Raw genomic sequence first — 12226 nt, 5'->3', positions numbered from 1 at the left:
AAAACTGGTTCAGCAAAGATGTCACTCCATGACTTCGATGAAGAGATGCATTGGCCTTCAATTGCATCTTAATCATGAACTCAAGAAAATAACAATGCTCATGCCAGATTGCCCATGTCAATGACATGAGTTGGCTAAGAGGTTATCCTAATCGCTAAGGGCAGATTAGACAGTCAGAGAATTTATAATAGAGTAGTCTGTATTTTATTATTAAGAACATTTATAACTTAAATTATTTCCTAGAGAGCTATCTGTATAAGCAATACAACTTCTCTCAGTTGAGCAAATTTTATTTATTTTGCCACCAAGCCTCCATTCAGTTAGTTAGGTGTAAAACAAAGAGGAATAATCTTCCCCCAAATTTCAAACCGACCTTATTTATTGTCCCTAATACTTTTGTTTCCAGGCAGGACCTTCATGTCTTTCCCCATTCCCCACCTTACCTGGAAGACATAACTAGGGCTGTTTCCCACCTTCCCACAACCCACCCCAAGAGCCTTGCTCTTTCCCCGGGAGATGAGAACTGACCACTAGGTGGCATGAGCAAGGTACCTTTCGTGGCTCTGGTTGTCTGGAAACTGATGTGAAATACTGTGACATATTTCACAACCATGGCCCGCACCAGGCTAGAGGGAAAGTAAATGAATTGTTTGGAGACTGCAGTCATGGTGCTGTGTTCAGTGTGGCCGTCGTCAGTGCTGGCATTCTGAGATAAAAATGTACTACTGTCTGGACCTCACTGTGGACAACTCTAGCAGGAATTGAAGGTCTCTTTGGCAGAAGCAGTTCCCCTTTGGCAAACCCAGGTGTGCTGTGCCAACTGCTAGCTGCTCAATACTTGCCACGTCTGGATCGCCACTCACTGAAACATGGTCACCAAAGAAGGAAGACTCAGGAGAGCAGGCCTCAGCACCCCGCATCTTCCTGTCAGTTCTCCATAACCAGAGTGAACAGTAGTATGCCCCATGCTTTCCCCTGGTTATGCGTATGTTATATGCTTTTACAGGTTACGTGTATATTACATGCCTCCCCTAGGTTATTTGGATGTTATACACTTTCCACAGTTTACATGTTTTAAGCAAGGCTCTTCAGGAAACTGACACACCACGTATGTAATTGTGTTGGCAGCAACCAGAGCTGCAAAGGTTGGTAGCCGGGGGACTGTGTGGCATTCAGGAAACTGACACACCACGTATGTAATTGTGTTGGCAGCAACCACAGAGCTGCAAAGGTTGGTAGCCGGGGGACTGTGTGGCATTCAGGAAACTGACACACCACGTATGTAATTGTGTTGGCAGCAACCAGAGCTGCAAAGGCTGGTATCCGGGAGACTGTGTGGCATTCTCCCTCCCATTCCCACAGCTTATGTCTGGCTTTGGGTGTTCCTCACAGGTACCTTTTTCTGTCTAGGGATTGGCAAAGGAGTCTTCCCTGGCATCTTAGCAAAGTCAGCGAGGACTCACCTGCCACCTATGGGTGACAGTGTTTACTGCAGGAGCCCTGTCTGCCTCACCTCACTGGTTAAGCGACTGTCTCTCATTCATTTAGCTGTCTGCTGTTTTCTCCTTTTCAAGTAAAATGTTTAAAAAAAATCTGAGGATTAAGACAATGAAAAATCAGCTCCATCAGCTTTATACATATGTGGGATTTACAAATGAAGATTTGGTATGAAAGCTGTCTGACAGTCTTAATTTATTTCTACCAGTTTTTCTCATGTTCTGACATCTCCATTAACAACTCTCTTTGAGATAGGGCTGGCCTTGAACTTCATATGTATCTGAGGATGAACCTGAATGGCTGCCTCTACCTCTCCCACACAGTGTGCTGGTATTATAGGTCTGCACTACCCCACTTGCTTTTATGTGGCACTTGTATGGAACCTAGGACTTCACTTGTGCCAGGCCGCACTTTACCAACCAAGCTCATCCTCAGCCCTCTATTAATAATTCTGATGAACAGCATCATATATCTGTTGGGATGTCTTTGGTTATTCTAACAAAACTTCCTGAAACTGTTGCAAGACAAATTGATCTTCAGCATAAAAAAAGGCGGTTTCCCGTAGTATGCAGATATCTCTCCTTAAATGAAACATTACCAGGGTGTTAGCACTTGTTCTTGGGTGACAAAGGTGGAATTTTTAACCATAGTACAAATTCCTGGGTGTTTATGCACTTATCCGCAACCCCCAAATTGACAATTTCCCAACAGACAATGGCTCGGAATGAATCAGAAAGAATATAGATTTTTTTTCCATCTTCCAAGTTTATTTTGAGTTTTCATTTTGGGACAACCAAGCAGCTCTTAAAGGAGAATGCACAGAAGAGCCATCCTGGCACTTTTGGATAGTACATTAGAGTGTTCTTGAATAGTCACATTCAATCCCCTTGCTCAGCCCATACTCTCATCTTTGGTGAGCAGGATGGGCACACAGGATTCCAGAGTTAATACATAACCCTATATACAAACAGCCAGTGGAACCAGAATGGTGGCTAGTGGCCAAAGGGATGGAATAGGAAAGGGCATCTCTACAGTGTCCTCTAGTCTATCTTAGCTAAACGGAACCCACATTACACGTGATAACTAGAGAGTATACTGCGTTGAAATGAGGATGCTGAGCACGAATGGCACTTGGCAGCATGCAGTTTAAAGAAACAGGGCATCATTTAGTAACTTTATATAAAATCCATCCAGGCAGTTCAATTAAAAGGGTTAAGAAAATCATAAAATGGAGGACTGTCTGTTGTCACTGTAAAAAAGGCACTTGGAGTTAATGGGACCAGAATTCAAGGACTCTTAGCTGATAAAAATTTCAGTACAATTTCATTAAAAGGCTTAGATGATAAGAAACGACACCCAGGAGTTCCTGAAGGGAGACACTGAAACCAACCACAGAGAAGCAGAACAGATTAAAACAAGGAAATAAAGATTTTTTACAACGGAATTGAATCATATTTTAAAGAAAAACGCACCCCTCCCGAAAAAAGAGAGAGAAGCCTAACCAAAGCAAAGTCTAGGCAAAGTAAGGGCAACAACGAAACAGCAATGCATAGCTTTTCTCTGAGATAATGCTGACTCTGGGAGACTACGCGCCGCCCAGTTTCCCAGTACGAGCTTCACATAGCATTATCATGATAAAATGGAGGATTCAAACAATGCAAAAAGAGTTTCATCTGTTTCCAGAATCTGAGGGAGGACTGAGGTGATCCTTGGAGCACAGCAATACCACATGTGGCTTGTCAGCATCCCTACTGGGACAAGTCAGGTCATGGGATGACGTATAGGCTTCCCAGCCACCTCCCTGAAGGGGCAGCATGTGTGAGTCATCCCTAATTTCTTTCTGCCACTGACACAGTCATGTCAATGCATCTATATTCATGGTTTTCATTCTTCAGCTTCTCCACACATAGGTATGCACTTCCATAAGAAAGGATATTTGGCAATTTTATATTCCACATTTAGGGACTCACTGAGGGCTCATTTAATGTTAAAGGCCATCAGGGGTCTCTCCTCTCGTTTTTGCCAGGGGCTTTTCTTGTCTTCTCCTTGGTCGTCGTCATCATCTTCATCTTCATCTTCATCATTGGCAGACCTTCTCTGGTTGGGACTGGCTAATGGCTCCAGGGGAACGTCTGAAGTTCGTTTGGTTGTCTCCTCCTGCAGGCTGGGAAGCTGTCCCCCACTCCTCCGCCCTGACCCTTCCAACAGGCACCGCAGAGCACTGTCCTCGGGAGTGCAGACCGTGGTCCCGCACTCGCTGCTGCTCTGGTCCATGTCATCCAGGTACACGAGTTGTGTGTATGCAGTGCTGTCGTGAGCTCTGGTTTCTTTTTGCTGGTGCTCCTGTACGGGTGGGCGGCTCTGCTGGAGACACAAAGGGTCTCCCCTTCCCTTCCGGGCGGATTTTGGTTCATTCATGTCCACACCAGAGTCCAAACTGGCATCATTGCTCCCATTCCTCCCGGCTCTTTGGAGATCAATGTATGAATGTCTAACATGAGCATTGGACCTTCCATCTAGGGAGACAAACCAAGCCCGAGGGTGTGGCAGTGGCTTCCCACCCCCAAGTTCCATCAGCGCCTTTTCAGTCAGGAGCTGCACCTCGCTGTTCATTTGAGCCAAAGCGGCATCATTGAGGGACGCTGGGATGGACAGAGACTCTGACAAAGATGCATTCTGAGAGCCCCATTCCCGTGCACCTGCGTCCTGCAGGTGCTGCTGAGAGACGGCCTGGGAAGACAAGGGTTGGCCTTGCATCTGAGAGGAGGGGTGTGGGAAGATTCCCACATGGGGGTTGGACAGCTCAGCCTGGAGCCTTCCTATTTCCAGCTGCTGGTCAGCAGGGACTACCAGAGGCTGGCTCACATAGGAATGGTCCCCTGGAAGTTTCATATAATGAGCTGGGATGACCAAGGCAGGCAACACTTTCCTATAAATGCTGTCATTTACTTGGTCCACGGAACTACAGCAGATCAACTGGCCTGGCCTTGGGAAAGAAGTCGGTCTCTCCAGGTGATCAACAGATCGAGACATCATACATTCAGTGGGTCTGCGGTCCAGCAGTTGCTCTTTTTCAGGGGATGAAGGTGCGGGGTACATGTGTTCCTGAATGGTGAGTTTGCTTCCTGCCGATGGCAGGCCTTCTTGATCTTGGTTTTCAAATAAAGGCTGGGAGAGTATAGCATTGTAACTACCCCTGTAGTCATCATTGCCAGGGGGCTCGCAGCCTTCTCTTTCCATAGATTTTCTTGCCTTTAAGGGAAAAATCTCCACCGACTTATGGTAGTCTTTCCCCAGCGTTCCACTTGGTGTCAGATTATCAAAGGATGTTTGGCTTTTATCCTCTTCTTTGTGGGACAGCAGCTCCTCCCGGGAGCTGAATTCCTGTGAGGTACTATAGGAGAGCTTCAGCATGGGTGTGTGCAGGTCCCCCTCCCCACTGGGGGACATCATTTCTAAGTGCACCCCACCCATCAGTTCCTTTGTCCCTGGGGCTTCTGGGCGGCTATGGCTGGAGACAGAAAGAGGCCCAGGATAGTCTGATGCTCTACGAGAGAACAGCAAGTTGATGTGAGACATGGATGTTGACTGATCCCTCTTGGAGCTCTCCAGGGCTGGGGGGAGTTGCAGTTTCCTGTGATGTTGACGGGGTTTCAAGCACTTCCTCCTGTAAGCAAACAGGCGACACAAGGGCAGAAATGAGAGACTCGCAAAGTTTCAGGTAAAATCCCAAGTCAATTTCCACGAGGAAAAACAAAACAATTTACAAGCACCCAGAAGCCTCCTCACTCCACACTTACATTCTTATTTTAACCCAGAGCAGAAAAATCTAGGGATTGAAGGCTCATGATTTTTAAAAGAAGCCATGTTATCTATCCAGTGGGGAACACCTAGGAGTCAACAGTACACATTTGTTCTAATGGAACAGATACTGCATCAAAATAAGAATACTTTTGCTTTGATCTTGAGAGTTTCATCTCTTAGTGAGTGTTGAGGACTGTTATGAATGAATTGTGTAACACCTGTCAAGCTCTTTTCTTTTTCGGTGTGTGTGTGTGTGTGTGTGTGTGTGTGTGTGATATGCACAGTACACACATGTGTGGATGGAGGAGGATACTGAGTGTTCTCTGCCACTGGCCACCTTATTCTAGGATCTCTCAATGAATCTGGAGTGAGGCTGGCAGCCAGCAAGCCTTCCAGTCTTAGTCCCTTGCTGCACTAGAAATGCAGACCAGTGTGAGTGTGACTATACTCATCTTTTTACCTGGGTGTTGGGGATCTGAACTCAGGCCCTTATGCTTACACAGAAAGAGCTCTTATTCACTGAGGCATCTCCCCAACCCCTAAGCTCTTGTAACTCCCTAACATTATCTAAACATAGCCTAAACATTAACATTATTACATGACCCATAGGCTCATTTGCAACTTAGATTACATGTTTGAGTTCTAGGTGATCTTTCCTGAGAAAAACTAACATGGTTTAGGGGGAAGAAGAAAAGAAGAAAAAAAGACCAGTTGCATGAGAAATTCTACATTAAACAAATATATTGCCAAAAATGGTAAAACTTTACCTGCAATAATATAAAAGTAGACACAGCAAAACCAAAAGAATGAAAGCCATTCCTCCTAAAATGGCCAAAAGAAACACCGTGTGATACGTGGTAATGTCCTGTGTCACAACGGGACCTAGAAGGTCAGAAAATCTCATTTTAGAACTTTGAATTCCTTCAAATAAGAATAGGGGTAATAAGTTAGACTGTAATGACTTTTCTTTAAAAACTCTTCCTGCCCGAGGGTCAGAGCAGTGGCCAGTCAGAAACACCCCTTGGAGGATGAGCTTGCGGTACCCTCACTCCTGTCCGTGGTGATCACCAGCACTTCAGTAGCTGGTAGTCCCTGCTGCTGAAGTATGAAATTCTCTTGTTTCAAGGTGTTTCCCCACTTAGTGGAGAAGAGCCTCTCTCAGCAGCATGCTCAGCATTCTAAATATACGATCTTTTAATAAAATAAAATGAATGCAGGATTAACCATCGAGTAGATTCTCACTTAAGAGATGAACCAAGTATCTGGGGATTTTGCAAGGTAGGAAAAAGTGGTAATGATTTTATTCTCACTTTTCCTGGGTAATTACTACTATACAGAACACTTTTTGCCTGAAAAATAACTTTAAATATGTAAGTTTGACTAAAATGGTTTCCTATTTAAAATGGTTATCCACATTACCTTTTTTTGTATTTATTTATTTTAACAACGATAAGCTTGTATGGCCATAGACCTCTCTACCACTTAAAAATAAGACTGCTAGAGATATACAAAACAAACATCTTTTAATTTCCATTGTAGAGAATCCCAAGGGGTGTGTTTAAATTATGCTCTTGATGTTCAAGGGCAATGTGAATCTGTCTCATAACGTTAAGAGTCACATACATCTGGCTTACATGTGAAGTCACAACAAATTGGCAACAAACCCTCTAAATGACAATACTTAGGCACTTTTTTCTTGTCCAGTTTTCTGCAGGGTACAGAAGAAGGGATACTTATAAACAAGCAGCCATTTGCTTTATTAAGAATTTAGTTTTAATGTTCAAGGACAGATGTTTAGAAATATTTTTTAAGGAGACAGATTCTCATTCCCTTCCTTTCTCCCCTGATCCCCATCTCTCTCCTTTTCCAGGGTTTCATGATCAGCCCCGGCTGGCCTTGAACTTTCAGCGAACCTTCTGCCTCTGCCATGTTGGTGCCTGTATGACAGGAGCTTACACAGGCACTCCTGGCTCAAATCTTTCTAAGAGCTAAATGAACCCATAGAAGCTAACCAGGGTTTGGCATCAGTGACAGTTCCTGAGTCCAGAAGAGAATGAAGTCCTCTATCAGACACACCTGCTTAGTGGGGTGAGCGTGATGACCTCACACTGCCTTAACTGTTCACAGGACACTTTCATACAAAGCGATGTTCAAAGACGTTGGATTTGATCCATGGCAAAGGAAAAAAAAGAAGAGAGAGAAGGTGTGTGTGTGTGTGTGTGTGTGTGTGTGTGTGTGTGTGTGTGTGTCGGGGTGCGGGGGGAGACTTTGTGCACATAAAAACATTCTCAAGGAACTAAACTTTGGTTTGTTAAGCACTGAGAATGTAGTTATTTTAGCCTTTGCCAAAAGAAATCTTCATAAAACCCACAGCTAGTCTTCAGCTCCTGCTTAAGTAGAGAATGAAAGAAGAAAACCCTAGTTGTTTTTTCTTGGTTTAGGGCTCAGAGAGGCACAGCATCACTGCATTGTGTTTTATTAAAAGTGATGGTGGTAAGTTACCCACGTACCCATCCTGGGCTTGGGCTGGGGTTGCTTTTCACAGTTGTGAGCCTCTTCTTTCACAGCACGGAAACTCCTGGGGGACTTGTGTTAATCAGCCCTTGCTTTACTCTTTATATAAGTATACATTCATATTAATATTAATCTGCTGCATGGTGGGAAAATTGACAGCCACAGTTGTTTGAAATCCATCTTTAAAAAAAGTTCACTTCAATATCTGGACTTTGTGGCTGTTACTCTGGTACCTAAGGCATTTCTTCTACTTCTCTCTCTTGGTCTACCGTTTGATACTTCAAATTAGGGAATGGGGTGTTTCTGTGCAGGCTCATGCTGGCATGCTGTGAGTACAATTACTTCTGAGGAAAGCACTCAAAAGACTGTATATTTTCTCAGATGGGAATGTGGTATCCACATGAAAGGCTTTCCCACACCTGTTTAGGAACACCTCTATCCTTTTAGTTACTTGGGGAGTCTGAAGTATAAATCCTAGTGGTTCAACATTAATTCGACTGCTAAAATATTTTGAGTTTTTATTTGGGAATGCATTGAAGGTGAATTTGTATGAGGTACCATTTTAATCATAGCTTGTTTTTTTTTTTTTTTTTTTTGGTTTTTCGAGTCAGGGTTTCTCTGTATTGTTTTCGAGGCTGTAGGTCCAGCCTGGCCTGGAACTCACAGAGATCCGCCTGCCTCTGCCTCCCGAGTGCTGGGATTAAAGGCGTGCGCCACCACCGCCCGGCCATAGCTTGTTTTTAACATACCTCAATCCCCTATCTAGAGCTGCATGAGTTTTAATATGCATTAAAAACAACACAAAACAAAAACCAGTTGCACTCTGAGCATAAACATTGCTGAAGAAAGTGGATTTTCCCAAGATGGCAGTCCAAGTGTCATGACTTTTAAAGGCAGTGATGGGAACTATCTCTAGAAAGACTTCTCATGAGAAGCACATTACTCTGGAATACCATTGGGATTATGTAAAACACACACACACACACACACACACACACACACACACACACACGTCCTAAATAGTAGTCAACCTACATATCCTAAGTGAAGATCATTCTTGAACACTGGGCAAATGGCTTGTATTTAAGTTGTTCAGAAATGGAAACTAGACATCTTGCCTCAAGAAGCCCCCAGTAGTGGCTTTTTGCTGAGTGCTTGGCCCTCAGGCTTATACATACACAGGCCACAGCTGTTTCAGGAACCAGGGAGGAGGCTGTAGCCTGTACACTTTCATTTAAGGATTCCCTATGGCAGCTGTCAGAGCAAAATGGAATTGGAGACTGGGCCATTTCCATGTGTTATGCCTGACTTCCATGGGAAAGTTCCAGCCACCATGCCCCACCCCTCAAAATAGCCTTTCTTTACCATTTGATGTTTTAAAAAATATGATGTGAACTGCCCACTGAAGTCATTTTTAATGAATACTGAGCCCAGACCCCCAAAGAAACCCACTTGGATCACCACCACTGTTGGCTTTGTATTACCTGGGATGGAAGGAGACATGGCTGCCACCCAGTACCCCAACTGGGGAGCAATGTATGTCCAGGTGAGCTGGCTGCCTTCCTGGTGCACGAGGCCTAGACCGCTCTTTAGCCACGTTCCTGTAGGATTGGAAAAGAACTTCAGCAGGGCACATGGGACACTCCTATTGCAGGCATAAATGTTTATAAAAGTCACTTTAAATGCCATATTCACAACTTGCTGGATTGCCTAGATCAGTGGTTCTCAACCTGTGGGTCACGGCCCACACAGGAATTGCATACCAGATGTTTACATTACGATTCATAAAAGTAGAAAGAGTATAGTTATGAAGTTGGAACAACATGATTTTACGGCTGGAGGTTACCACAACCTGAGGAAGTGAGTTAAAGGGTCACAGCATTAGGAAGGTTGAGAACCACTGTCCTAGATAGCCACATTATCATCTGAAGATTGTATACAACTTTCCATAAAAAGTCTTTGCAACTCTCCTTCAGGGAAAGGTAAACAGTTTTGGGCTTTATTTGTCTTATCAACTAAATGAGTTTCATCCACTTTATCAAACACCCCTCTTTCCAAACACAGAAAAATCTCAGCAGAAGCTGTTGGAGGTCAGAAATATCACAGAGCAATGATAACAGTGTGCTAGAGGTTGGTAGAGACGGGAAAAGGGGAACCCAGAGCCGTTTATAGTATTTACATTCAAGCAAATAACACATTTCTTATCCTCAGCTAGGGTTACTTTTCAATTATTTAGAAAAGATTTATTTAGTCTCTTATCTGTGTTGGCAGTAGTGCCAGGGGTGCTAGGTAATTACCACCTAGCCACACCCCCAGCCTTAAATTTAAAAATATCAATTCATCAATGTCATATTCTGAGTAAGTTTGGTGTAGGCAACAATTAAAAAAAAAAGCTTCCATTAAGGAAAATCTGCTATGTACCAGCTCACTATAGTACATATGTCATATTCATTATCTGTAATTCTTACAACAACTCCGTACCATATAATTTCCTTTCCTTTTTTGGAGATAGGGAGATTGAGGACTGGTGGATTTTAAACATTTCACAAGGCCTGGGTGCTGTGAGCATGGCACAGAGGGATCTGAGTCTGGTTGATTCCAAGGCTGGGGCTGCGGGGGTTGGTGGTGCACACCTTTAATCTCAGCACTAGGGAGGCAGAGGTAGGCGGATCTCTGAGTTCAAGACCAGCCTGCTCTACCGAGTGTGTTTCAGGACAGGCTCTAAAACAATACAGAGAAACCCTGTCTCGAAAAACCAAGGCTGGGGCTGTTTCTTCTGTGTGTCATGTAACATTCCCATAGACCTTCCCAGAGACTGATGACATTTGCTCCTTCCTACATCTTGCACGACAAGGCTCACCAATGGCAATGAACTAGTTCCCGGTCATTGGACTGTTTCCTAGCCCAAATGGCAGCAGTGCTCATCAGCAGCAGGAACCTTGTACTGAGACCCTTGATGGCCACTATAGGCAGAAGACATGAGGGAGGCAGCCAACTAAGCCCTCACAAAACTGGTGCAACCTTTCCTGAACCAGTACGGGCTGTGGACACAGGGATCCTTCCCAGCCCTCTCTACTGCTACAATCATGGACCACCTGAAACCAGCACGTGTACAGTCCTGGAGTACTGTAGGCCTTACTGAATCAAGTGTGACAAATATCTTACCCTATGCTCCTGATTCCAGGTTCACATGTTGCTAAGGCAAAAGTAGATTTTCATACTAAAGGAAGAAACAAAACAAAGCAACACTTGGGCTGCTTCTAGGCACTATTAGTTGCTATGGCAACACTCAAATGGAGTGGGTGGAAAGGTGCCTGGTGATGTTTCCCACCCCACACCCCCTTTTCCTCTGCACTGCAGCAACACAAGGTAGGAAAGCAGGGGAAGCCAGGCAGGCGTAGCAAGAGCTCTGCATTAGTGACTTTCAAATGCAACAGGCTAGATCATGGCGGCAGATGATTTTTGGTTCAAGTTAGAGAACAATATAAGCCAAAAGGTTTCCAAAAAACACGTGAGACCATAGATGACCAGTTGAGACTCATTTCCTGAATCATGTCAGCTCAGAGATCACTTGGCACCAGAGAAAACCAGCGGTTCTACAGGGCTCCTAGGGAAACAGAAACAGAAGATACTGAACACGGTCAAGAGAAGAGTTGCTATGCTGGGTGTGGGGACACCAGACCTTGAGCAGAGACCCACTTCCCCTTTGGCCTGGGAATAGGCAGCTGTAAGACAATGTTTACTAAAAACATGTTTACTAAAACCAATACAATGCCCGGGGCAATAAGTTCCTGGAAAAGGCCTGCCCACAGAAACTGCCCTGACCTCGACCTTGTCCAAAGACTAACCGCACCTTCAGACCCACCCACATCCACCTCTGGTGTCAGAGCAGAACCAGCCAGGGGAGAGGAGAGAACAGAAGCTTCACTGGAGGGAGCCTTTCTTAGGAAGTTTTCTTGAACCTTTTGGGGCCTGCTTAAAGTTTTCTTTACATTGTTGAACGAGTCTCTGTGTTGTCAATCCCCGACACCCTCTGCACGTTCTCGGACACAGGCTGCGTGGCAGATGCGACACTGGGCAAGAAAGTTTCCCCGGAAGAAGAGAATGGATCATTTTCAGCTGCTTCCATCACCCCCTCATCCTCTCCTCCTGCCATGACTCACATACCTTACCCACTCCCACATAGTGCTCCCCCACCAGCACAGCAGGCAGCATCTTTGGATTAGCCAGGATGCAGCCATGCATTCTTTGGTTTGCAGCTTCCCCAGATTAGATGTCTGAGTCATTGCTCTTCAAATGGGGTGGTTACTAAATAGGATCCAGCAGATAAGAGCTGGAAGCTGAATCCTAACTCCTGTTCATTCATAAACAAACCACCAACTCTGCCTAAGTTGCCTTTTACAATACAAGA

At 44.6% G+C, this 12226-nt stretch overlaps 1 protein-coding gene across 3 annotated transcripts in view; it reads right to left on the bottom strand.

Moving 5' to 3' along the window:
• Positions 1-2242: 2242 nt before the first annotated feature.
• Positions 2243-12226, bottom strand: part of Fam171a1 (family with sequence similarity 171 member A1) — a 114079-nt gene continuing 104095 nt past the window's right edge. For 2 of the 3 annotated variants that reach the window (XM_040755475.1, XM_040755474.1), the window contains exons 6-8: positions 9300-9416; positions 6069-6183; positions 2243-5164 (exon numbers count right to left, since the gene is read on the bottom strand). In XM_040755475.1, the coding sequence (XP_040611409.1) occupies positions 3475-5164; positions 6069-6183; positions 9300-9416 (1922 nt within the window). In that variant the 3' untranslated portion in view covers positions 2243-3474. The remainder of the gene's footprint in view (positions 5165-6068; positions 6184-9299; positions 9417-12226) is intronic. The other variant, XM_040755476.1, reaches the window with a different exon arrangement.

Source organism: Mesocricetus auratus, unplaced genomic scaffold (assembly GCF_017639785.1).
Source record: "Mesocricetus auratus isolate SY011 unplaced genomic scaffold, BCM_Maur_2.0 Super-Scaffold_100013, whole genome shotgun sequence".
Classification (NCBI taxonomy): domain Eukaryota; kingdom Metazoa; phylum Chordata; class Mammalia; order Rodentia; family Cricetidae; genus Mesocricetus; species Mesocricetus auratus.
Note: the sequence above shows the minus strand (reverse complement) of the source record. Positions and strands in the feature narration are given on the sequence as shown.